Source organism: Balaenoptera acutorostrata, chromosome 2 (genome assembly GCF_949987535.1).
Source record: "Balaenoptera acutorostrata chromosome 2, mBalAcu1.1, whole genome shotgun sequence".
Taxonomy (NCBI): domain Eukaryota; kingdom Metazoa; phylum Chordata; class Mammalia; order Artiodactyla; family Balaenopteridae; genus Balaenoptera; species Balaenoptera acutorostrata.
In genome coordinates, this window is record NC_080065.1 from 102,626,208 (window position 1) to 102,653,662 (window position 27,455).

The window sequence follows — 27,455 nt, forward strand, 5'->3', positions numbered from 1 at the left end:
AAGTCCCTTTTGGTTTTTGGTTTGCCATACATTATTTCCATATCTTTAAACCTGCATATCCAGGTAGAGCTGGGTAAAGACCTTGTCAAATGCCGAACCATTGGATTTAGTGCACGCATAATCAAACTCAAACATTGTAATAGCAACAGGTCTTCTAAAACATGGAAGTTGTCCTGCAGGCCTGTGGTATTTTCAAGGATCTTTTCAGTTTTTTTCCTATTAGCAGTGCTTATTCAATATTTGTCCTGTCCTATTCAGAACTGGCTGTTTTTTCAGACAGCACAGTCTCTCTTTATATTGATGTTTGTCTTCCCATGTCTCCGGCACCCCACATGCTTGTTCAGCAGAGTAGTGAGTGGGAGGGAGGGCGTTTTTTGAAGATGGGAAGAGCTCTGTCCTAGGCAAGTTCTCCAATTCTCTCAGTGATTCTTTTCTTCTTTGGAGCATGAGACATCAGAAGGAGACAGTGGGGAATCACACTGGACAGCTTTCTAGAAGAGAAATTGCAGCTGATCTATAGAAATTATTCTCCTTCAGCCCAACAGTAAATTCATCTGGCTTAAGTCCTCTTTTCCCCCAGTTCTTAAACCTTGTGAGCTCCAGATTGGATAATTACTTTATGGTGTTTAAAAAAAATTGTGAACATTCCAATATCCCAATTCAAGTTTTCAGTTGGATGCTGGTATCAAAATTAATTGAATTATTTAAAAGGCTGCCATTACTGGATGACATTGTTACAACATATTGTAGACTATTATTAATGACTGTTCTCTAAGTTATGAAGTAACTTATTCAAACATTTTTAAGTGTCTTATGACATCTTTTAAGAAAGGAAGATCAGTTGTTGCAATAAAAGCTGTATATGGGACTTTATCAATAAGAAATCTCTAGAAGCTTCTGTCATTCCCCAGGACAAATCTTCGATTTAGTAATCATCAAAGTCTGACCATTCTGTTTAAATAAGGTTCTGTTTATTCCTCAGGCTTTTTAAAAAAGACACAATGTTAAAAATTATCTTCATGGAACTTATGCAGCAATGATGATTTTTGTGAATCTGGGCAATCTAGTTGACTTCCCATGGACAAGGAGGAAGAGCAAAGGGAGGAAACGGGAGAATTATGTGGGGTTGTCTGATATATTAATTTGATTATCTGGAGTCTTTGGCCTGTTATCACCACTAGTTTTCAGTTTTCTATTCAACAAAGCTCTACTCTGTTCTGTTACCTTAAAGTGTATTATCTAAGTGATCTGTGGTGATGAAGACAGTCTTTTGGTGTGATTATACATAATTTAACTTTCTGATTCAGCATTTCATCTTACCTTTAGTAGTATCTGGCATAGTCAGAGGAGGGAGAGGTTTTCCCTTCAGCTTCAAATATTAGAAAAAGAAATTTGACATCCTAATGGGTTTGTTATTCTTTTAAAAAAATTTTGTAGTAAAAATCTTTAGAAGTTAGAATCTTTTTTCCAAATTCCATTTTTCTTGAAGTTAAAAAAAAAAATTCAGGAGACTCATGAATTCTGCTTTCTGTCTCGCTCTTAAACTGTGTGTTCAGTATCTTAGTTTTGTTTCTATAACCAGCACGATGGGAGCGGACCCTTGGAGCCATTGTAAGACAGAGGACTCAGCCAATGACTCCTGAGGCGGTGAAGGCTAACTGGACGAAGATCTGTGACTTTGATAATGCCACCAAGCCTCAGAGAATTCAAGGTAAAGAGTCCCAAGTCAGTTCAGTCCTGGTTGGGGAATCAGAGGCAACAAAGCATTCTCTTCTCTTATGGAATTGTCTTCTTAATTGTGATAACTTAGATGCTCAAATCATCTAGAGCACATTTTCTGCTCCAGTAGGTATTAGAACTCTCCAATTTAAGGTATGTATGTTACTCCCACTGTCAGTTTTTCAGTTTTCTTATGATCCTGATTTTTTGGTATATGTGTGATGGAGAGGATGGTAGGAGGTGTTTACCCATTTGTGCTCAATGCATCTATTCCCCATCTGGTGGTTGGTTTCAAAGTCTTGCCTTATCTAATCACATGCTCCTTATCTGACCTGATTTTTCCTTATTTCCCCAAAAGTTTATTTAAGTCTTATATTATTTAGGCTTAGGTCTTTTCTCTCTAGTGAATAGATTTTGCTTTGTTTTAGCACTTTGTCTTTGCTACTGTTTCTCTGCCTTTCTAAGATGCCTCTTATTCCTTTTATCACCTCTGCTAATCTCGGTGCTTCTTTAGAAAAACTCAAGCCCCAGATGTTCAACAAAACTCCCCAGATATTCTGGGCTTCAGAAGATCTCTTTCTTAGCTGAACTCTTACAACTTGAGCATCTAATCATGACTGCTTTCCACTGCTTTTGTTTCATAAGTGTGTGGTTTCTTAGCTGCATAGTAAGTTCCTTTGGAGGCAGAGAATGTATCTTGTATGTCCTTTTGTATTTGGTGCTAGTATAGTGCTGAACTCATAGAAAGGATTTAGTAAATGCTTGTTACCTTGAATTATTGAATCATCTATGATATGCCACAGGAAGAGATGGCCAATAAAAGTCACATTATTTTTTCTAGTATAACTCACATATGTATATAGTATATGAAATTTAAAGGACCTTTCTGGGAAGGATCATGAATCAGGATTATTTTATAGAAAAATCTTTTTTTCCCTTCCTAGTATTATATTTAATGTTTGACAGAGGAATATATCTGAAAAATGACTTTTCTTTTTTTTTTTTTAATCCCAATGTTACTTTCCTGTCTGCTGGTACACTCACTGAAATATTCATTGTACTTTTCTCAATCAGAGGATAACATGATTGTTATGTCATTAGCGGTAGCATTTTCTGTATTCTTTTTTTTGATATTTGAGATAAATTTAGTCTCCGAATAGCAATCACCTATCAATGAAAATTAGGAAAAGGAAAAAGGAAGAAGTGTCTTAAAAACTCTTCTCTGAGGTCAGAATTCCATTTTATTGCCTTAAAAGTATTAGACTAATATAAAGAAAAAGCTAACAATGAACTATATAGTTATAAATGAAAAGATACCCCTAGTATTTGAAGTACAGTTAGAAAAAAAATCTTACACTTTCTGTAGAATCACGACTTTCCAAGCACCCATTTCACCATTCTCATTTTACAGATGATGGAACTAAATCCCAGAAAAGCTGAGTAAGTGGCCCAAGCTTTCTCAGTGTTTGAGCCAAGAGTTAACTCAGGTGGTCTGTCTTTGAGTGCAGTACCGCCGGCCTGTACCGAGGTTACTTTCAGTTAAATAGCCTCCCATCTAGGCAGCAGCCTAAATGGGGTGGTAAGAGGAAGATTGGTAGGCAAGAAACCTACCTCGTGTCACCAGGAATGGCAGAGAGCCCTGGTCATCTCACATTCTGTAGTTTAGTTATAGTTTTTGTCTGAGTTTAGAAGGAGGTTTGTTAGAAAGGTCCCAGAGCTTTTGGAACCTTATGGCATATGTGGATACTCTGTGAATCTCCTTTATTAACCTTTCAGACCCCAGAATAGCAGCTTCTGAATTCTGTCCATAGTCACTGGTCATAATGGTGGTTTTCTCTGGAAGAATTTTCAGTAATATTTTCTGAGCAAGTTACCTGTACAGAGACCTGGGGGGTAATCTTGACATTGTTGCATCCTGGAGGAGGAGTGATGGTGGGGAGAGAAGGAAAATTAGTTGTCCCTCCACCAGATGGAAATTGCACATCTGTGGACAAGGATCCGACTTTACAGAGTTGTAAAAATCACTCAAAGACTGCAAAGCTCAGAGCCTCTTTGGAATCATAACGTGGGGAGAGTATGTTGGAAACACCCAGTTATCTTTGGTCTGTTCAGAGTCTCACGATTTTTTCCTGCAATAGCCTGACATCGTACAGTCAGTTCATGAATGCCAGCGAAGGTTCTGCAGCAGGCTTGCTGGATGTTATAGGAATGATTGTCTAAAGCATTGTAGCTTTTCTTAGTCACGTCTGTAACAAAAGCTTTTTTTTTTTTTTTTTTGGAAATAGCTTACATTTATTTGGATTTCACCAGGAGAATATTAGCTCTTTAGGATATTTGAAAGATGATGCTTTTATGATCTTTATGTAATAGGTTTACCAAAGCACTCTGTCTTATTTAAATTCCAGTGATCCTAAAGAGAAAATTCAGTTTGTTCATCCTTATTTATCCTGAAGTTGATTGACTTGAATCATTCATGATTTAAATTTTTTTTCAGTACAAATGAAATATAGTTCAACTATATAGGAAAAATCTGGAAGTTTGTCCTGTGGGTCACTATTTCAATAGCACTGTAAAATAACTGGCTAGATATTTCACATATGCAGATGCTCTTCCCACACCCTAGTGGGACTGATTTTTCTTTTAATTAATTTTTATTGGAGTATAGTTGATTTACAATGTTGTGTTAGTTCCTGCTGTATAGCAAAGTGAATCCATTATACGTATACATATATCCACTGTTTTTTAGATTCTTTTCCCATATAGGTCATTATAGAGTATTGAGTAGAGTTCCCTGTGCTATACAGTAGGTTCTTATTAGTTATCTATTTTATATATAGTAGTGTTTATATGTCAATCCCAGTCTCCCAATTTATCCCTCCCTGTCTCCCTCTCACTTGGTAACCATAAGTATGTTTTCTACATCTATAACTCTGTTTCTGTTACGTAAATAAGTTCATTTGTACCATTTTTTTAGATTCCACATATAAGTGATATCATAGATATTTGTCTTTCTCCTTCTGACTTCACTCAGTATGACAATCTCTAGGTCCATCCATGTCACTGCAAATGGCATTATTTCATTCTTTTTTTATGACTGAGTAATATTCTATTGTATATATGTACCACATCTTTATCCATTCGTCTGTTGATGGAAAAAAGCATTATTATTGTTATTTATTCTTTCTTTTTAGACTCAATTGACGGTATAATTGAAGCTCTAAATAAAATAGATTCAGATGGAGGAGTTTCGGCAAATCATACCAGTAATGTGACATCAACAGCTACATCAGGATTTGTAAGTGGAAGAGAAAGCCTAACGCTTTGCCTTCTTTGGAGACTTTTTTCTTTTCTTTCCTTTTTTTCTTTTTTCTTTTCTTTTATGCAAAAAATGCTTTTCCAAGCTATTAATTTATTGTTAAATAGGAAAGGTGAGTGACCATAAAACTTTATAGAACATGTAATGAATGTTTATAAAATTTGAATGAACGTAAAGCTAAAATATTAAATGTAACTTTTACTTTCTCTTCTTCAGTGTAATAAACAAGCGTATTTTTTGGTTTTTGGAGCATTTTTGATAATCGTCCTTCAGTCACTTTCTAACTCTTTAGAAAAGGATATTTAACTTAGTGCCTCTTTTGAGTCATTTCTTTTAAGGAAAAGCATTGACAGATTGTATTTTGGAAATATTTCAACATGGCTGCAAGTAAAAAGTCTCCCATTGTGTCAGAAATTCTAAGAGAGCTGTGGTTATAGCTCTTGTGAAGTTTGCTGATTAACTATGTCCAGTACTTCTTTTTTTTTAAAAAAATTATAGTGCATAAATAATAAGAAATAAGTCATTTGACACATTCAGTTTTGGTGTTTTGTGACTCAGGGGAGACATAGTGATGAAATAAACAATCTAATTGTAACCCTGAGAATATGATCAGTTTATAAATGTGATTTTACTTTAGAGTAGGGGTTGGCAAACTTTTTTGGTAAAGGGCCAGATGGTAAATATTTTAGGCTTTATGGACCACGTACTGTTTCTGACACATAATCTTCTTTTTCTTTTTTTAGACCACTCTTAAAAAAATGTAAAAACCATTCTTAATTCTCAGCTGTTGTTTGCTGACTCTTGCTTTAGAATGAAAGTGATCAAAAATTGGACATGATTCTTTTAGAACCTAACATATGCTTCACAAATTAGTTAGGCATGTCATCACTAAATAGAAAAATACAATATCCAATTAGATAAAGGACAGTCCTGGGTAGGAGCTTATGGTAAAATCTAATTATAACCAAAACCATTATGAGGGAGTCTGATTTACAAGCATTAAGCAGTGTTTTGCTCATCTGTTTCTACTGACTTTTATAAAATAGATCTTATAGAGCCATTCATTATCCCTGTTTATAATAAGTTTTTTATTTTTTGTAATTTTGAGTAGCTAACAGTCACTGTATTAATAGGCTTTTCCATCATCAGAGACAGGAAAGTTGAAAATGAGATATACTATCTGTTAACAAGAAGCGGGCAAGAAAAAAGTACTTATTTGTAAATGAAGTCTTTTTCCATACATTATAATTGATTTTATTTAAAAAATATAGTGAAACAATTATGATACCCTATCAGATTTAGTAAAATGACATTCTATTCACAAAGCTAAGTATGTAGCAGTTAATAGTTTTGAAAAGTCAGAAATTTAAAGATTTGACAAGAATATCAGTGAAAAAAATAACTTTCTACAATTGTTCCATAGGCTGGAGCTATTGGCCATAAACTTCCTCCATTTTCTTCTTCTTATACGGAACTGGACACTATTATGTATGCCCTTGGAGTGGGAGCATCTCTCAAGGAACCGAAAGATTTGAAATTTATTTATGAAGGGAGTTCTGATTTCTCCTGTTTGCCTACCTTCGGAGTTATTCTAGCTCAGAAATCTATAATGGGTGGAGGATTAGCAGAGATTCCTGGGCTCTCAGTCAACTTGGCAAAGGTATGCATAATAAGAAACCTTTATTTTGCTCTTCTTCTCTTTCTTTAAATATGATTGGTAAATGTCACATGCTGTGTATGTGTGTGTGTGTGTGTGTGTGTGTGTGTGTGTGGTGTCTTAATACAATAGTTTATAGTGGTGGATTCAAGGATAAAGATTTAGCATGTCTTTTGATTTTTCTTAAAAAGAAAAAAAGGGTAGAGAGTTAGTTGAAAAGGCAAGCAAAAAGAAGACAACAATAATTATATACAGTCCATAACCCTGGCATAATGTTATTAATTCTCTCTCTGCCATTACATGCTATTTGACCAAGGGTAAATAACTTCTCTAAGCTTCAGTTTCCTTATCTATAAAGTGGGTATGATAATCCTCACCTGACGATAGTGATGAAGGAGCAAGAGTGAAGAATATTTGAAGCAGAGAGAACAGGTGTAAAAGGCCTGGAGGCAGGTGCATACTTACCTTGTTTTTGGAACAGCAAGGGGGTTGATACAGCTATAGAATGAGCAAGGGGGCAGTGGTAGCAGAAGAGGGCCTTGTAGTCATCGTAAGAATTTCACCTCATACTCTGATTAACATGGGAGGCCATTTGTAGTGCTTTGAACTGAGGAGTGGTATGATCTGGCTATGTTCACTCACAGGCTCATTTTTGCTCCTCTGTGGAGAATAGATTTATGGGAGCCAAGCATGGAAGCAGGGAAACCAGTTTGGAGTTGATTATGGTAATTCCAGCACTAGTCTGGATATGCATGGACAGAAAGAGGAGTCAAGGAAGAAGGTTTTTGGTCTGGTTAACTGGGATGATATATATGCATATATACCCATATATTTAGAATTAATTATGTACAATGTATTTAACATGTATAGTAGTAGTAACATGTATGATATATTACTATGTATAATAAAATAGATATATACAGTTACTTTAAGGTGGGGATGATCAGGAGTTGGTTTTGGACAGATTTGAGATGCCTAGTACACATTCAAGTGGAGGTATACAGTGGGCAGTTAAATATGTGAGTTTAGAGTTTGCGGGGGAGCCCCTACTGGGATTGGTAGCATTTAAGTGAGATTTAAAGACATGAGGCTGGGTGAAATCACCCATGTGTGAACGTAAGTAGAGAAAAGCCTGAGTTTGGTGAGAGGTGAGAGGTGGAAGAGATGAGGAGGAGTGAGCAAGAGAGACTGGGAAGGAGTGGCTGGTGAGGTATGAGGCGTATCAGGAGAGTGTGGTATTTGAGAAGCAAAGTGAATAAATGGTTTCAAGAAGGGAGGAGCAAACAATTGTGAGAAGGCTTTGGGGTTATTTTATTTCTTGAAGTGAGGGTCAGGCCATGAGTCCAGTTGATAACTGTTGAATCGTAGACTTTTGAACTGATTTCTGTGATTTTCACTGATTGGAGAACCCATTTACTGGAGGATCGATTAGCTCATTGCTGCTCTGAGTCTATGAGAATCTACGGTTATTTTATTAAAGTATTCGATGAAGTTGGGAGGGAGGCAAGGAATAGATGCCAGGCAGTTTGTTGTTTTAGTCACTCTCCCATGGTATTTGTTGCATACAGTTCTTCTGTTTGGGTAATGTCAGTACAAACAATTAAAGTAAATGTTTCAGAATTCTTCCTCAGAGTTGGAAGGAGTTGGAAATCATGAATAGTGTTCAAAATCTGTCACTGGGAATGATAGCCGTCTTGGGATTTGAATCCCAGTCTTCCTAACCTTGAGCTTCCAGGTCGTATGATAGTGAGGCAGTCTTTCATTTGTCCTCCCATCACTACCCTCACCCCTTTTCTTTTTCCCTTCTGGGTTCTGAGGAAGACTGGGAATTAAACTGTCCCATAGCAGTTGAGTGTGGTCATTCGGATATATGGGTCAGGTTTTGTTTTTACTGTCCTATTGTATTCCTACATATATTTTTATATTCTTGCTTTGATACATTGAAGTTAAGTGGCTCTGATGTTGCACGGGGTCTTTAGTATTTACTCTTACACTAAGGAAATGTTGACATTGGCAGTGCTTTTACTTGACTGTGGTTGTAAGATTTATATTAATGTTTTGGTTGTGTCATTTGTATTTGGCAGGTGTGACCTGAAATTACTTTACTAGTACTGACCTATTTGTTCATTTTTATTCAATAGATATTTATTGGATACCTGCTGTGTTCCAGGCGCAGTGACGAGCACTGGAAATACGCCTAGTTTAGTGTCTCCATTGGCAAATAATCCACAGTTATCAGTCAACAAAAATTTATGAATGTCAAGAAAGAACACAAATGTATCTTTTCTATTCTAGAGAGCTGACAGTCTTTAGATTGGGGGACTGATTATTTCTGAATCATATAATTAAGAAGTGGGAGCCAATTTGAGACAGATAGTTTGGGGGAAGTAGTCGCGTGAACGTGTGGACAGTGAAATGCCACTTGTGATTAGCGGTATCCACAGAAGAAGCTGTGGAAAAAGAAAGTCTACTAATAAAATTTTGCTTACCCTAACGTAGGTTCTTCATGGGGAGCAGTACTTGGAGTTATATAAACCACTTCCCAGAGCAGGTGAGTTCTTGATGGTTTTATTTTCTGACTAACCTTCCAAACTGTGTCAATGTGTTAAACTGGCATAGAGCAACCTAAATAAACTATATTATAAGTTATTCATGTGCATGTCAGCCATTAGAGTAGATTGATGTTAACTAGTACCTATTTTGGTTGCCTTAAACTTTGTCCTATTTGAATAGTCTTATTTAATAAATTACTTCAAAATACTAAACATCTGGTCAACAATTGAAAGGAGCATATTCTGTGTGTGTCCTAAACTTAGTGATTGTGTATAATCAGTTATGATTCCCATGAATATGATTCTTCATTCTTTTCTCAGGTATTTGTGTTGGTACTGTTTTTCATAACGCAAACAATGTTAAAAGATACAGAATGTCTTGTAATTAACTTTTTTCTGTTTTCTTTTAGAGTAAGTAAAACCAAGGCTGTCTTAATAATCAGTTTATTTTTCTCAATAATATCTTACTTGTTTAGTAAATCTTCTCATTATCTTTTCACTTTACTTTGATATGTTTGTTTTATGTTGCTACTCTGATGTCAGAATATTAATTATATACTGACCATGTAAGGTGGTAAAATAAAAAAAAAGTCTTTTTCATTTCACATTATATAATGTAGAGGTCAGCAAATAGCTAGAATTGTGCTTTAATTTTTTTTGAGATTAAAAAAAAATTCGTATTGCTTAATGCTGAATAATTCTGTTTCAGTGTTAGTGTTACTTGTTTCTGGTTGTTTTTGTAGTTCTTCGCTGTTTTTTTCTTCTTCTTTTAGTTTTTTCCTTTGTGGTTTCATGCTTTTCTTTTGCTTGTGTTCATTTCTCTTTTGTTTTTGAGTATCTGTTGTAGATTTTTGATTTGTGGTTACCATGGGGCTCATAGATGTTGATCTATGACTGTGTTTATTTGTTTTAAACCAGGTAGTCCCTTAAGTTCAAACACATTTTAAAAGCTCTACATTTTTTACTCGCTTCCCCCATACTTTGTGTTTTTTTTTTTTTAATTAATTAATTTTTATGGCTGTGTTGGGTCTTCGTTTCTGTGCAAGGGCTTTCTCTAGTTGTGGCAAGCGGGGGCCACTCTTCATCACGGTGTGCAGGCCTCTCACTATCACGGCCTCTCTTGTTGTGGAGCACAGGCTCCAGATGCGCAGGCTCAGTAATTGTGGCTCACGGGCCCAGTTGCTCCGTGGCATGTGGGATCTTCCCAGACCAGGGCTCGAACCCGTGTCCCCTGCATTGGCAGGCAGATTCTCAACCACTGCGCCACCAGGGAAGCCCCTATACTTGTGTTTTTGATGTCATAGTTTACATCTTCATGTTTATCCCTTTACTGATTATTGTAGTTATACTTGATTTTACAATTTTTTTTGTTTTAGTCGTTGTACTAGCTTATTTAAGTGGTTGAGCCTCAGCCTTCCCTATATATTTGCCTTTACTAATGGGATTTTTTCTTTTCTATAGATACTTAATTCTTGTTATAGCTTTTTCTTTTCCACTTAGAGAAGACCCTTTAACATTTCTTTTAGGGTTGCTTTAGTATTGATGCTTATTCAAGAAGTTCTTTATCTCCCCTTCAATTCTGAAGGATAATCTTGCTGGGCAGAGTATCCTAAGTTGTAGGTTTTGCCCTTTCAGCACTTTAAATATACCATGCCACTCCCTTCTGGCCTGCAAAGTTTCTGCAGAACAATCAGCTGATAGCCTTATGGGCATTCCCTTGTATATGCTCTTTGTTTTTCTTTTGCTGCCTCTAGAATTCTCTCTTTAAGTTTTGCCATTTTTATTATGATATGTCTTGGTGCGGGTCTGTTTGGATTCATCTTGTTTGGGACCCTCTGTGTTTCCTGTACCTGGCTATCTGTTTCCTTCTTCAGACTTTGGAAATTTTCAGCCATAATTTTCATTAAATATATTTTTACCCCCTTCTCCCTTTCTTCTCCTTCTGGGACCCCTATAATGGAAAGTTGGTATGCATGATGTTACCCCAAAGATCCTTTAAAATGTTCTCATCTTTTTTCTTTTTGCTGTTCTGATTGGGTGATTTCCATTTTCTATCTTCCAGATCACTTATGTGTTCTTCTGTATCACCTAGTGTGCTGTTAATTCCTTTTAGTGTGTTTTTCTTTTCAGTTGTTGTATTCTTCAGTTCTGATTGGTTCTTTTTAGAATTTTCTAGCTCCTTGTTAAAACTCTCACTGTAGTCAGCTATTCTTTTCCATAATTCAGTTAGCATTCTTATTACTAATGCTTTGAATTCTTTATCTGGTAAATTGTTTATTTCTATTTCATTAGTTGTTTTTTTCAGGAGTTTTCTCTTGCTCTTTCAGTGGAAACAGATTCCTCTGTCTTTTCATTTTGCTTATCTATTTCTTTATCTATTGAAATTTGGTGAAATAGTTACCTATGGTGGTCTTGAAGGGGTGTTCTTTTGTGGGCATGTCCCTATACAGTCTGCATGTGCCCAGTGGCATTGATGGGAGAGCTGGATTTGATGTGAGCACAACTTATGTCTTTTCTCAAGGTGTGCTGGCAGCTGTCATCTTGGTAGGGGGTGGGGCTGGAGATGGAGGGGTAGGGCCAAGCCAGATGTTAGGTAGAGCTTCCCCTCTGCTTCGTGGCTGTTACCCCACTATTTGGTGCGGGGGCAGGTCCCAAGTTGCTGGAGCAGAAGCCCTGAGGGTCGGGTCTGAGCTGGCTAAGTTTCCTTTAAGTGTGTGCTTCCCCCCGCTCCCAGCACTGGCACCCTTACTCCAGAGGGGAGCAGTGGTGGAGCAAGAGGGGCAGGTGTGGGTAATCAGTGACGGTCAGAGCATGGTTTTGTTTTGTTTGTTTGTTTTTTTTAACATCTTTATTGGAGTATAATTGCTTTACAATGGTGTGTTAGTTTCTGCTTTATAACAAAGTGAATCAGTTATACATATACATATGTTCCCATATCTCTTCCCTCTTGCATCTCCCTCCCTCCCACCCTCCCTATCCCACCTCTCTAGGTGGTCACAAAACACAGAGCTGATCTCCCTGTGCTATGCGGTTACTTCCCACTAGCTATGTATTTTACGTTTGGTAGTGTATATATGTCCATGCCACTCTCTCACTTTGTCACATCTTACCCTTCCCCCTCCCCATATCCTCAAGTCCATTCTCTAGTAGGTCTGTGTCTTTATTCCCGTCTTGCCACTAGGTTCTTCATGAGCCTTTTTTTTTCCCCCCTTAGATTCCATATATATGTGTTAGCATACAGTATTTGTTTTTCTCTTTCTGACTTACTTCACTCTGTATGACAGACTCTAACTCCATCCACCTCACTACAAATAACTCCATTTCGTTTCTTTTTATGGCTGAGTAATATTCCCAGAGCATGGGTTTCGTTTGGCATGGCCACCATCAGAGATCTGGGGCCCCTGTGCAGCCACCAGTAATTGCTGCCCGCTCACTGCTCAGTTGCCATGTAGAGTTTGAACCTCCTCAGTGTCTCATGGCTGAGCCTTTTCCTCAATCATGGCAGCCCAGAGTGTGAAGCTGCGACATGAGGCACATGGTGCTGGCGTGTTCTCTCAGCTCAGGCTGGGGACCAGGGCAGTCGTAGGAAACCAGTCAGCTACCCAAGTGGTTTCAGTCTGCCCTCTCTGCCCTGCCTCAGGGGCACGTAAGTGTTCACGTGCTCCCGGAGTCCAGGCTTCCCACAGCCCTCCTGTTAATCCCACTGGCCCTCCAACCAGCCAAGGGGACTCGTGTTCCCCTTGTTGGACACCAGGGCTGGGGCGCCCAATGTGTGGCTTGAACTGCTCACTCCCCAGGGAAGGTCTCTTCCCGTGTAATCTCCTTTTTCCTCTGAGTCCCCTCTCAGGGACACAGGTCCTGACCTGATCGCTTTTCTTCCCTTTCTACCCAATTACCGGTGGGTCTTTCTTATAGTCTTGGTTGTACAGGTCTTTCTGTTAGTCTGCACTTAGTTTTCGGTGAGAATTGTTCTACATGTAGATGTATTTTTGATGTGTTTGTTGGTGGGGAGGTAAGTTCCGTGTCCTCCTGCTCCACTGTCTCAGTTTGAGTCTTCAGTTTAGTGTTACAGCCTAAGTTTTCACACAGCCCTTTTTTTAATCTGAGGCAGTGTGCAGTGTGTGGTCAGGTGAAGAAGTTTGGCTTTTATTTTAAAGACAATAGATAACCACTGAAGGACTGAAAGGAGAGAATTATATGATCAAACATGGATTTTAGAAAGCATCAACTCTGGCTCATGTTTGTAATGCTTGGATTTTAAGGGAATGAGATAGAGAGAAGGAGATTTTCTAAGAGACTGTTGTAATAATCTAGGTTAGAGACCGTGGTTGATTGAATAGGATTGTGGGCATGGGGATGGATATAAGTGGAGAAATTATAGAGATATGTAGGGAGTGGGCTTGGTGTTTGATTGGATGTGGAGTTGATCACCTGAGGAGGTCACCAGCAATTTGACAATGAATATTTATTGATTACTTCCTAACTTCTAAACTTTCTGCTAGGGTTGTGAATAAATGGAGAATGGAAGTAAATCTGGACTCTGCCCTCACGGAGCATATAACCTAGCTGGTGGGGAGGGCAGCCAATAGTCAAAAAGCCACACAAATAAATGTACACTTGCAACTATATGTGATAAACATTACAGATGAAACATACGTGATACCATTAGAACTTAAAATAGAAGGATTTGGCATAATCAGGTTGGTAATCAGGTTGACTTTGGGAAAAAATAACTTCAGACATAATAGGAGAGCATGTTTTAAAGTTGGTCAGAGTGGACATGTAGGTACCTAGTTAGAAGTCTGTTGTGGTAGTTCAAATGAAATGATGGTAGCTTAGGCTAAGGTGGTGGTGGAGAGATGGAGAGAAGTGGGAGAAGCAGAGAGAGATTTAGGAGGTGAAAGTGACAGCAATCTAGGTATCCTTAGCGTTTCTTTTACCATCTTTCATACCCAGGCGGGTACCAAGTTCTTTGATTCTCTCCCTTCAATACATTTAGAATCCTATTTCTGTCCCCCTCACTTTGACCACCATCATCTCTCACTTTCTAAGTGTTCTCTCTGCCTCCATTCTTTTTTTTTTTTTTTTAAAGAGATTGGAGTTTATTTATTTATTTATTTTTGGCTGTGTTGGGTCTTCGTTTCTGTGCAAGGGCTTTCTCTAGTTGCGGCAAGCGGGGGCCACTCTTCATTGCGGTGCACGGGCCTCTCACTATCGCGGCCTCCTGTTGCAGAGCACAGGCTCCAGACGCGCAGGCTCAGTAATTGTGGCTCACGGGCCCAGCTGCTCCGCGGCATGTGGGATCTTCCCAGACCAGGGCTCGAACCCGTGTCCCCTGCATTAGCAGGCAGATTCTCAACCACTGTGCCACCAGGGAAGCCCTCTGCCTCCATTCTTGCTCTCTTCAGGTCTGCTCATCTCACTGCAGCCAGAATATTATTTCCAAAATGCAAGTGTATTTGTCACTTCCCTGTTAAAAACCCCAGATGGCTGTTCATAGACTTCAGGACGAAGTCAGAAACTTTTCATATAATTTAGCTCCTCCCAGTCTCTGCATACTCAAGTCTTGCCACATACTTAGACACTGTTTTATGAGACAAGGGTCATGCTGAAGTTTCTGGCTTGGCAGTTGGGTGGATAGTACCATTCATTCGTATAGGGAACAAAAGAGAAAAACAGGTTGGAGAAAAAGATTATGAGTTCACTCTCAAATAATTGTTAATCCATCAAGACATTACCAGTTAAATAATGGAACAGTCCCTAAAAGAACAGAGTAGTTAGAAAGAAACACTGTCTAACTGAAGCCCATAGAGATTTGAGAAGGAATGGGGTAGATGGTGTTGGCTGTATGCTTAACAAGTGTTCATTGAATGATTGAAAATTGTTACTTTTTACAACCTAATGTATCAGAATTATTGATGTTTCAAATTTGGTGACTCAGGTATTCTGATTGTTTTTAATGTTTATGATTCAACATTATATTGAAAATTATTCTAAATCATGATTTTTTAGCTTTGCTGAACTTACAGTGGAAGTTATGTTAATTTCTCTCATGTCTTCATATAACTTATGGTCTTTAAAACAGTCTCCTTATTTATTTATGTATTATTTATTTATTTACTTTCCATTTTTAGGAAAATTAAAATGTGAAGCAATTGTTGCTGACGTCCTGGATAAAGGATCCAGTTTAATAATTCTTATGGATGGTAACTTATTTCTAGTTCTTATAATAATATTGTTAGATTCATAGGCTTTGTATGTAACATAATACTTTATCACAGAAGTTGATTAATAAGTTTCTATTTATCTTCCAATTGTGAGAAAGCAAGATTAGTGTTCTAAAAATTCATAAGCTTTTTTAGAAAATACGGGAGGAGGGGGTGGAGTAGATTGGGGTAGAGGTCCAGAGAGTGGGACATTTCAGGAGATTTGTAACAACATAACCAAAGCACAGAGGTGAGAAATGTAGCTGGTATAGCAAACATAGAGGAGAATTATGCTTCCTAGAGTATGTTTTTTGGCAGGAATGAATACATAGACTGCCCTCAGTTGATAATTAGGCTATGTTGTAGATACTCTTTTCTGTGTTAGCTCTTTGGAACTTCAAACGTATTTGACCCCTGAATCATTCTTATAAATGGTAGTTAGGTTCTTAACCTTGCACATTCAAACCTATTGAACTTAAAATGGGGTTTAAACACCATAACCACATTTTATTTGCAGTGGAAAAAAAGATGATAGTAGTTTAATGAATGTTGAAATACTAGTAACTAAACATAAGCCAAAGATACATTGCTTAGAATTTATTTGTTTTAAAGTTTAAGAACAATAGAAATAGATAAACATTATAAAAAATTTTGGACATAACAGTGGAAAGTTTTTGTCTGGTATTTGGAATGTAGGCTTTATCATTTTTGTTCTAAATACATAGGAGGTTATACTGAATATGTTGTTTTGGAACTTGCCTTGTTTTTACTTAATAATATATTGAGAACATTTTTAATGCTCTTAAATATTTTTCCACTACATTGTTTTTGTTAACTCATAGTTTACAAAGTAAACTATGTATTTCATCATAGACACATAGAACATGTGTCTGTTCTCTCTCTTTCCCTCTTCCTCCTTACCCCTCTTCTTTCTTTTTTAAGGTTTTGGTATTTTCTTACCACTCCAAATATTGGCTAACATTTGGCTGGAACTCTCCTGGTTTTCTTTTAGTCTTCTCACCATTCTACCAAATGTCTACCACAAAAAAGTTTTGCAGTAACCTTAGCTTTAATTTTTACTATTCTTTCTTGATCTACTCCATTTATTTAGCTATAGCTTGGTAATGGGTAATAATGTATTAGAAGTTGTAGATAAAATATAGATGAAATTAGATATCCAATTTTCTGTGTAATAAGGATAAAAGTCTTATTTTAAATGCAAATCACCATGACTTCCCTTATTTTTTGTTATAATTATATTTTTCCTTATTATACAATTCAAAATCATATTCCTAGTTTTATAGTGCTGGTGATTTAGGTGATGCTCAAACTGTCACCAGGAAAGTAGTCAGTAGAAAGAGGGACAGCTGTCTTTCATTCATTACTTGCTTACTTATTCACTAACTTGCTCAGTCACATCGTTTGTTCATTGATTTACTAATTAATTTAATACATATTTATTAGGTACCTTTTCTGTCCCAGTTACTATTCTAATTGCTGGAAATATGATGGTGAGCAAAAAAGCCGTGATCCTGCCCTCCTGAAGCTTATACCTTCATTCTCACTTATTTCTTCTTTTACATTCCAGGCTCTATTGAGGACTTCAGCAGAATGTTTGAAAATTTGGGAGTGTGGTTATCTGTATTTTATTTTAATTTTTTAATTTTATTGAATTATTGAATTTTAGTGGATTTACAATGTTGTGTTAAATTCTGCTGTACAGCAAAGTGATTTAGTTATACATATATACATACTTTTTCGTATTCTTTTCCATTATGGCTTATCACAGGATATTGAATATAGTTCCCTGTGCAATACAGTAGGACCTTGTTGTTTATCCATCCTATATATAATAGTTTCCATCTGCTAATCCCAAACTCCCAATCCATCCCTCCACCACCTTCCCTTCCCTTCCCCTAGGCAACCACAAGTCTGTTCTCTATATCTCTGAGTCCGTTTCTGTTTTGTAGATATGTTCATTTGTGTCATATTTTAGATTCCACATATAAGTGATATCATATGGTATTTGTCTGTCTCTTTCTGACTTCTCTTGGTATGATAATCTCTAGGTGCATCCATGTTGCTGCAGATGGCATTATTTCAGTCTTTTTTATGGCTGAGTAATATTCCAGTGTGTGTGTGTTTGTGTATCACATCTTCTTTATCCATTCATCTGTTGATGGACTTTTAGGTTGTTTCCATGTCTTGGCTATTGTAAATAGTGTTGCTATGAACATAGGGGTGCATGCATCTTTTTGAATTATAGTTTTGTCTGGATATATGCCTAGGAGTGGGATTGCTGGATCATATGGCAATTCTATTTTTCGTTTTTTGAGGAACCTCCATACTGTTTTCCATAGTGGCTGCACCAATTTACATTCCTACCAACAGTGTAGGAGGGTTCCCTTTTCTCCACACCCTCTCCAGCATTTGTTATTTGTAGACTTTTTAATGATGGTCATTCTGACCAGTGTGAGGTGGTACCTCGTTGTAGTTTTGATTTGCATTTCTCTAATAATTAGCGATGATGAGCATCTTTTCATGTGTGTTAGTCTGCATTTTATAGTGGAATTGTTTGAAAGGTTTGAGAAGGAGAGAATTGAAATATGAAAGGCAGTTGGGGCACTTTAAGAAGAGGTGAGATGAACTGCTGTTTCATAGTCCAGAAAGGATTTGTCAAGATCCTCTTCTCTCTGCCTTCCAGAGACTGGTAGTGAATGATTAAAATGAGTGCTCTGTATCCCAAACTTGGGTGTCTTTAAATTGCAAAGCCTTTTAGTAATTGGATTTTGTTTCTGAAACATTTAAAAGGATTGTTGATCACATATTGGGTAACTAGTTATGTCTTTTGGTAATAACCTCTTTTTTTTTTTTCATTTGCTTTTCAGTCTACTCTTACTCTGGGGAGGAACTTATATGTTATAATCAGTTCTCCATCTTTGTTGTTGGCGCTGGAGGCTTTGGTGGAAAACGGACGTCAGACAAAGCTAAGGTAGGCTATGACTTCATAAGTGAGAAACATGTGTCGTTAAGTATCCTTATCTGTATTTTGAACTTACCATATGTGTAATTTCATAGAGTAGGATTTCAGTAATCCACACTTCTTTGAATCAGAATGTGTTCCTTGGATTTGAAATGCTGTTTATATTTGTATATTTTAATATATAACATATGTTATATATAGAAAAGTCTGGCTGACGTAAGTGTAATGTAGCTGAGGTAACTATGGGAATATCTTTACTTTCTTATGCAAACTTTGCCTGCATCCAAAACTCTTTAGAAAAACCTAACACTTACAAGTGATCCTTGTATAAATGCAAATTATCATTCATTAAATGACTTGAGCATTTCTCTTGTATAAAACAATTCTAGTTACTCTTTAGTTCTCAAATTCTATCCAAAAACATATTTTTTTCCTAAAAATATTTTGTAAATTGGATTTTACATCAATTTAACCTAGCTTTTACCTCTGCCCTCAGTTCCCTGAATAGGGCTGCACTGTCTTCCTAGGAGGAGCAGCTCACTCATTTTTCCTATTACCCCCACCCCGGCTCCCCGGCCCCAGCTTGTGTTGCAGAAGCTCAATTCCAGGTAAAAGTGGCTGAGAGTTACGGGGCTGTCTTCCTCCACCCTACCCCCACTTGTAGGGTGGAGACTGTGTTCCACCATGGCAGGCTGAGAACACTAGGGCCCTGATAACTCTTGCCCAGGCTGCTCATAGCGTGGGGGTCCCCTGCTGCTAGAGGCAAGCTGAGAAGACCAGAAGCTCCGACCTCTGCCTAGGACTCTTCTTGTAAAGTGAGGATGTCACTTGGAGAGAAGTGGGCCACTATCCTTGCCCTCATGTCCGTGGCAGTGGTGCAGAGGTTTTGCCTGGGGGGCAAGGCAGGCTGTCATGATAGAGAGCTCTGAAGCCCTTCCCACGGAAACTGAGTCATTTTGGTAGCAAGTATTTGGAAGCTCAAAAGTAAGGATGGTTTCAAAAACAAGGTTACTTTAGTGATAATCAAGAGGAGGCTGGTAGCTCCATGGAAGCAGTAAACTAAACTAGTCCAACTAGAAGTTTGCCAGAGAGAACCATGGAAAGAGACAGCTAAGGAGAGTCGTCATGGGATCATAACAAACCTCAAAGACTGGCCTCAAAGACTACACCTCCTAAAAGGCCTGACTTTAATTGGATCAGACTGTGGAACAATTTATGCCCCAGGGCACTGTTGAAAATAATAGAACAGTCATCTGGCAATTTGTGAAGCCCAACAGCTGGACAGACAGTTTAACAGAGAGATCAGGGAGAGACGGTCACAGAGTGCCCTGCTAAAACCACTGTCATCCCAGGCTGACTGTGCTCGCCCAAGGCTGTACCCTCTGAGGAGCAACATCAGAGTCTGCACACTGTGGGGGAAATATACTTAACTAAAATCGTCTAGCCAAATGAATCGTCTAAACAAATGAACAAGTTAACAATAACAACAAGCCCTGGAAGGGGAAAGGGGTCTCAGTATCCAGAGTTGCTGCAATATATTATCTAAAGTATCCAGTTATCAACAAAAAAATTACAAGATCTGAAAGAAATAAAAGAGTATGACCCATAGATAGGAAAAAACCAAACAAAACAGAACAGGCAACAGAGATTGCTTTTGAGACAACTTAATAGGAAAAGACTTCAAAGCATTTATTGTAAATATAGTCAAAGAACTAAAGGAAACCATGCTTAAAGAAGTAAAGTGTGTAAAGAAGTAAAGTATGAGGACAATGTCTCATCAAATAGAGAAAAATTGGGGAATTCCCTGGTGGTCCAGTGGTTAGCATTCCGCACTTCCACTGCAGGGAGCATGGGTTCAGTCCCTGGTCGGGGAACTAAGATCCTGCAAGCTGCGTGGTGTGGCTCAAAAAAAAAAAAAAAAAAAAAAAAGAGAAAGAAATCAATAAATAGAAATTATATAAAAAAAGAACCAAATAGAAGTAGTTCTGGAACTGAAAGTACAATAACTGAAATGAAGAATTTACTAGAGGGTCTCAACAGTAGATTTGAAGTGGCTTTTTGATTTTAATCAAAAAGCTTGAAAGTCCATTCATCTGTTGATGAATCAAAAATCTTGAAGATCAAAAATCAAAAAGCTTGAAGATCGATCAATCTATCTATGTCTGAAGAACAGAAAGAAAAAAGGTGAAGAAAAAGAATGAAGAGGCTTCAGAGAAATGTGAAATACCATTAAGTACACCAGCTTTTATATAATGGGCATACCAGAGAGGAGAGAGAAAGAAGCAGAAAAAATAATTGAAGGAACAATGGCATGGATGAAAAACGTTGATCTACACATCCAAGAAGCTCAACTGCTCCAATTAGGATATAAATGCAAAGAGGAAGATCTAGACAGACGTTTCTCCAAAGAAGACATACAGATGGCCAAAAAGCACATGAAAACATGCTCAACATCACTAATTATTAGAGAAATGCAAATCAAAACTATGAGTTATCACCTCACACTGGTTAGAATGGCCATCATCAAAAAATCTACAAACAGTAAATGCTGGAGAGGGTGTGGAGAAAAGGGAACCCTTTTGCACTGTTGGTGGGAATGCAAATTGATACAGCCACTACGGAGAACAGTATGGAGGTTCCTTAAGAAATGAAAAATAGAGTTAGCATATGATCCAGCAATCCCACTACTGGGCATACATCTGGAGAAAACCACACACCCCAATGTTCATAGCAGCACTGTTCACAATAGCCAGGACATGGAGGCAACCTAAATGTCCATCAGCAGAGGAATGGGGGCTTCCCTGGTGGTGCAGTGGTTAAGAATCCACCTGCCAATTCAGGGGACACAGGTTCAAGTCCCAGTCCGGGAAGATCCCACATGCCGTGGAGCAACTAAGCCCGTGCGGCACAACTACTGAGTCTGTGCTGTAGCACCCACGAGCCGCAACTACTGAGCCCGCGTGCTACAACTACTGAAGCCTGTGCGCCTAGAGCCTGTGCTCCGCAACAAGAAAAGACACCGCAAGGAGAAGCCTGCGCACTGCAATGAAGAGAGCCCCCGCTCACTGCAACTAGAGAAAGCCCGCACACAGCAACAAAGATCCAACACAGCCAAAAAAAAAAAATAAATTTATTAAAAAAAAAAAGATTTATGCACTTAAAAAAAAAAAAGGAATGGATAAAGAAGAGTGGTACATATATACAATGGACTATTACTCAGCCATAAAGAAGAATGAAATAATGCCATTTGCAGGAACATGGATGGACCTAGAGACTGCCATACTGAGTGAAGTAAGTCAGATAAAGACAAATATCATATGATATCACTTATATGCAGAATCTGAAAAAAAAACATACAAATGAACTTCTTTACAAAACAGAAATAGAGTCACAGATGTAGAAAACAAACTTATAGTTACCAGGGGGGAAATGGTGGGGGAGTGATAATTTAGGAGATTGGGATTGACATATACATACTACTGTATATAAAATAGATAACTAATAAGGAGTTAACTGTATAGCACAGGGAACTCTACTCAATATTCTGTAAGGACCTATATGGGAAAAGAATCTAAAAAAGAGTGGAGATATAGATATAGATATATATATGTATAACTGTTTCACTTTGCTGTACACCTGAAATTAACACAACATTGTAAATCAACTATACTCCAATAAAAATTAAAAAGAAAATAAATGCAAAGAGATCCACACCCTTAGTAAAGTGCATTTAAAGATTAAATCAATATAGATGGGAATTGTTGGTCTAATTCTTACAGTTATTGTCATCTTTTGCATTGGGAAAAGAGTCTTTACCTTTTTCTCCTTTGTGGCCTAGAGAATGGATCTGGTTATATAATTCCTTTCGTTAAACAAGGTCATTTCAGGGAAATCATAATGTAGATGAAGCTAGCAGTTATGAAATTTTAAATGTCATTATGTGCTGAAAATAAAATATTAAAATAAACTTTTTATCCAGCTTGCAGATTTTGTTACAGTCAGCCCTCCATATCTGTGGGTTCTGTATCCACAGGTTTGGCATCTGCAGATTGAACCAACCGTGGATCAAAAATATTCAGAAAAAAAAAATTCCAGAAAGTTCCCAAACTATTTACACAGCATTTCCATTGTATTAGGTATTATAAGTGTATGGGAGGATGTGCATAGATTATATGCAAATACTACACCGTTTTATATAAGGGATTTGAGCATCTGCAGATCTTGGTATCCATGAAGGGGTCCTGGAACCAGTCACCCTTGGAAACTGAGGGATGACTGTATATTGAAACATGGTTGTTTATCAAATATCAGTCTGGGTAAAGAGAATAACAATTATTTTGTTATAATTTAACGTGTAATGTTTTTTGATCTCAGGTAGCTGTAGCCATACCTAATAGACCTCCTGATGCTGTACTTACAGATACCACCTCACTTAGTCAGGTAAGAATGTATTTTCGAAAAGTGATAAAGCCACCTGACTCCTGACACTTTTTGATTGATAACTCTGATACCCTGTAATTTTGTGAGTCCAAAAGTAGTGGCTGTGTTCTTCTATGTAATAAAAATAATGGCATATTTCTGTAGTTGAAATTCGTTCTTTCTGAATTTTTACTTAGCAGTTTTTTTCTCCACTAGGTATCAAAAGAAAATGTAAAATGGCTTTTCATTAGTCAATTGAAAAAGCATCATGCTTTGTTGGCAATGGATTGCTTGCCTTAAGGAGACTGCCTAGCTTAGTAGTGAAGAATTTCATTAAAGCCTTAGAGAGCAGGATAAAATAAAAGGCAAATTTCAGTTATCCTTTCTTCTATTGGAAAAGAAAACTGAGCTACATTGCTTCGAGAGAGATTATTTTATGCTAACTTTAGTGGACAGGTACAATAAAGCATCTGAGAAAGGAGTAGATGATTTAATCTCATTTGTTTGGCATAAATAATATGTTTTCTGATGGAGGAGTTAAAATGCCCTGTCAGTTAACAAATTCTGTAAGCATGCAAAGATTTATCTAAGAAGCAAAAGGTGACCATAAAGATGAGAAAAGCAACTTTGTTTTTGAGAGACCTGACGATTCTTCCCTAAGATGGCCAGAATCCTAACCATGCAAATATAGAGCAGAATATGTAAAGCTCTGAAGTTATGCTGTGAATAAGCAGGTGATGACAGCACATTATTTGTAAAATTCACTTATTTTTTGATACTAATTTTGATATACTTGATATGAGAACTTCTGCAGGATTTATGTGTGCTGGCAAATAGGAATATAATTTCATGAGCCAGAAAGAATTAAGTTTGGAACATATTAATTGTATTTTTTTATACACTATATAATTGGGTGATAGAACAATACTTTCTACCTCAGATTAGTTTTTGCCTTTAATTGTTCTTCCCATCCCTATTTCTTATCAGTTTCTTAAGAGAGCACTCATATTTATGTTTAATTAAAGCTTCATAGTGAAATTCATTTTATTAGCACACTAAAGAACAGAAGACTTCATGGTTTCATGGTTCAGAAAACCCAGAAATGCTCCATTATTATTCTTGTGTTACTGAAATAATAAAATGTATCTGCTGTAGATAAGAAAAGCTGAATAGTTTCCATGGCTTGAATTTCTTTATACAGGAAGCAGAAAGATTTTCTTGTTTTCTTTTTTCAGATGAATAGAACTTTTTGTTAGCTTTTAGCAGACTTGAGTATTTTGCTGTGTGACAAAGGACAGTTTATAAGTTAACAAATCTTTTTTGTATAAATAATGGGCACCCATCATTTGACAGAGGTTCCTGACCATTTGTATCATATGGTCACTCGAGAATATGATAAAAACTACCGACTGTTTCTTCAAAAACATTTTGCATAAAACTTTGCATAAATTTCAGGGGATTTGTGGGCTGTTTTAAATTGGATCTGTGCTATAGGAGATACAAATCAAGTAGAAGAAGTGTGATCTATTGACAAGGAACTGAAAGGACACTTAGATATAAGGCGTAGATGTCTTCATTTCTAGGGCACCTATTCTAAGCAACGAATGATTAAATACAAGGCTTTGAATTATAGAGTAAGTGCTGTAGACATTCTGAGATGGGCTACTCATTAGAGAATGACATACAGAAGAGTTTGGTAGGAAAGATGGGACTTCTGAACTAAAATGGTGTATAGATCTTCTGTCTTGCCAGGGGTATAAGGCTTGCAGTATGACCTGGAAGGGGATAAGAACTTAGTAATGATAGCAGAAAAGAGCATGATGTATGTACAAGGAGTAAGAATTAGAGCATTCACACCGGAGAGTGGTGGGAGATGATTGTGGACGAACAGACCTTTAAGGAGAAGTGGAAATGGAACAGATTATGTTGTTATAGCCTAAACTTTGTGCCAGGTATTTAAATTAAATAAGTAACTTTTCAATCAGTAGGGAAACTGGCAACCATAGCTCTACCAATATCACTTCTGGAATATTTTGTTTTTCATGCCTTTAGGAAAATTTCTTCATCTTCAAACTGGTATATATTACAAGTATACTTCATGGTTTTTCATAATTAATAAAGAGAAAATTATTCCCCGATAATCTAGAAAGACCAAAGAATAAATAGGTAACAGGTGTCAGGCTTTGTATTTGAGGAGAATGAAAACAAGTATCTTTAGTTTCCCTAGATACATATCTCCTACTACTTATTCTAACAGTTAGGACCTTAGCTACCATCATTGTTAAATAAAGTTAATCTTTGGAATATTGGTTATACTATCCATTAAAGTATAATTCTTTATTATATTACCATGTGTATTGTAAGTACTTTTAAAATTTTGTTTTGAAACAGTGATTTATTATTTTGCATGACTCTGGGTCGCCTGGGTGGTCCTTGTGCTACAAACGGTGTTGGCTGTCACTCATGTGGCTGTTCTCAGACGGCGGCTGGGTGGGGCAGGAAAGTCCCGGATGGCTCTTTCACAAGTGCAGGGTCTTAGTGCTCCCTGTTGGCTGGCGTGCCTCTAATCTCCACCTGGCTTCTTCTCCGGGTGGTGTCTCATCTTCCAGGGCCTTTCTCTGTGGCCCTCAAGGGGATTTCTATTTCAATTTCTGGAGCTCTTTCCTGTGTAGCTTCCTCCCTTTCAGTACGTCTGCATTCCAGCTGCCCATTCTCCCAGAACTCTGATCTTTATCTCTTTAACTCTTTGAGACTGTTTTGCTATGTTTCGGTTTCCCTTTTTGCACTGCAGTCTAGAAAGTGCTGTCAGGCAGAGCGCTGTGGCCATTGTAGAGTCCATCTTGTTTGTTTCTTTTCTATCAAGAATCATAATCCTGTCCTGCCTACTGTCCAATGTCTAAGAACAGTATCTCCCTCGCCCACTTAAAAAAATTTTTTTTTTCCTAATTGTTTACAGTGGAAGAGTAAGTTCATTCCACTTATTCCATCTAGGCTGAAAGTGGAAGTCCTATACCTTTTTATATGCCCATAGTGCCCAATTTTCTCATTTATTACTATTTGTTTTCTCAGTTTTTATTGCTGTGCTTTGTTTCCTATTTGTTTCTAACAATTAAAGAGCCTATTTTATTTTCTTGTTTCTCTTTCCCTTACAGTTCCCATTTTGGGGAATGCATTAATTTTACTTTTTCAGAACAATTTAACATTTATATATTATTCTTCCCTCTTCCCCACCTTTGTTTTAGTCTTAGATTTGCAATCAAATATATATCAATCCTTTTGCCAAAGGTTCTCCCATATCTCCTGGTTGGATAAAGCTCCTCCTGTGGTAGGTTCCCCAAGAAGGCCTCGTGTATAGTATTCCTTTGGTTCCTATGTATTTATTTATTTATTAAATAAATTTATTTATTTATTTTTGGCTGCACTGGGTTGTCGTCGCTGCGCGCGGGCTTTCTCTAGTTGCAGCAATCGGGGGCTACTCTTCATTGTGGTGCGCGGGCTTCTCGTTGTGGTGGTTTCTCTTTGTTTCGGAGCACGGGCTCTAGGCGTGCGGGCTTCAGTAGTTGTGGCACGTGGGCTCAGTAGTTGTGGCTCATGGGCTCTAGAGCACAGGCTCAGTAGTTGTGGCACATGGGCTTAGTTGCTCTGCGGCATGTGGGATCTTCCTGGACCAGGGCTTGAACCAATGTCCCCTTGCACTGGCAGGCGGATTCTTAACCACTACGCCACCAGGGAAGTCCGGTTCCTATGTATTTAAAACTATTTTTCTATACCCTGGATACTCAAAGGACAGCTTGGCTGGATATGAAATCTTGAGTTTCTTAAAATGGTGTTCCATTGTTGCCTGGCTTTCTATATTGCTGTTTAGAAGTCTGATGCCAGTCATTATCTTCCTTTAAGTTACTTGATCTTTATCCTCAAGGGCTTTAGGATTTTTTTTTCCTTCATCTTTAAAAATCTAATAGTTTTACTAGGATAAGTCTCAGTGTTGCTCATTCCAGGTCCGTTTTCCCATGTACCTGGTGGGCCTTTTTAATATGTGTGTTCAGATCTTCTATTTTCAAAAAGTTTTCTAGGGTTATAATTTTAAATATTAGTTCTTATTCATTGTTTTATTTTTATTTCTTCAGGTACTCTTTATGTACATTGGATCTTTTTCTATCTTTCTTCCAACCATTTTCTGTCCTTTTGTAGTTCTTTATTAATCTCATTTCCATTCTCTTGGTTTTTTTCTTCTTTTTCTTCTATGCCCCTTATTAAAATTTTGTTTGAATATGTTCTCCTTTGGGAACATTATAATTTAGTCTTCAATTTCTGGTATGACTTTGATTTTTCTTTTCTTTCTTTCCCAAGTTTAATCATCTCTTACTTCATTTCTTCATGTTTGTTGTCCATTTATATTTTTGGTTTTTGAATTTCAGATTCCAGATGTTTATTTCCTATCCCCAAATGCTTGAGTATTGTGTTATCGTTTTCTTCTGTTTGCTAGTTGTTTTGTTTGGGAAAATTGTATTTATTATAATGTTTTGGTTCTTATTTTCTTTTTTAGTCTTATTGTAGCTTTGTACAGGTGAAGATTACTTACCTATATGCATTTTGTAGGTAA

General features: G+C 37.3%; 1 protein-coding gene across 1 annotated transcript in view; it reads left to right on the plus strand.

Moving 5' to 3' along the window:
* LOC102999947 (peroxisomal multifunctional enzyme type 2-like) overlaps nt 1-27,455 on the plus strand; it is a 75,663-nt gene that overhangs the window by 35,414 nt on the left and 12,794 nt on the right. Inside the window, exons 11-17 of the mRNA XM_057539146.1 lie at nt 1,583-1,711; nt 4,911-5,014; nt 6,459-6,695; nt 9,192-9,243; nt 15,379-15,450; nt 18,339-18,442; nt 22,808-22,873. Of these exons, the coding sequence (XP_057395129.1) occupies nt 1,583-1,711; nt 4,911-5,014; nt 6,459-6,695; nt 9,192-9,243; nt 15,379-15,450; nt 18,339-18,442; nt 22,808-22,873 (764 nt within the window). The remainder of the gene's footprint in view (nt 1-1,582; nt 1,712-4,910; nt 5,015-6,458; nt 6,696-9,191; nt 9,244-15,378; nt 15,451-18,338; nt 18,443-22,807; nt 22,874-27,455) is intronic.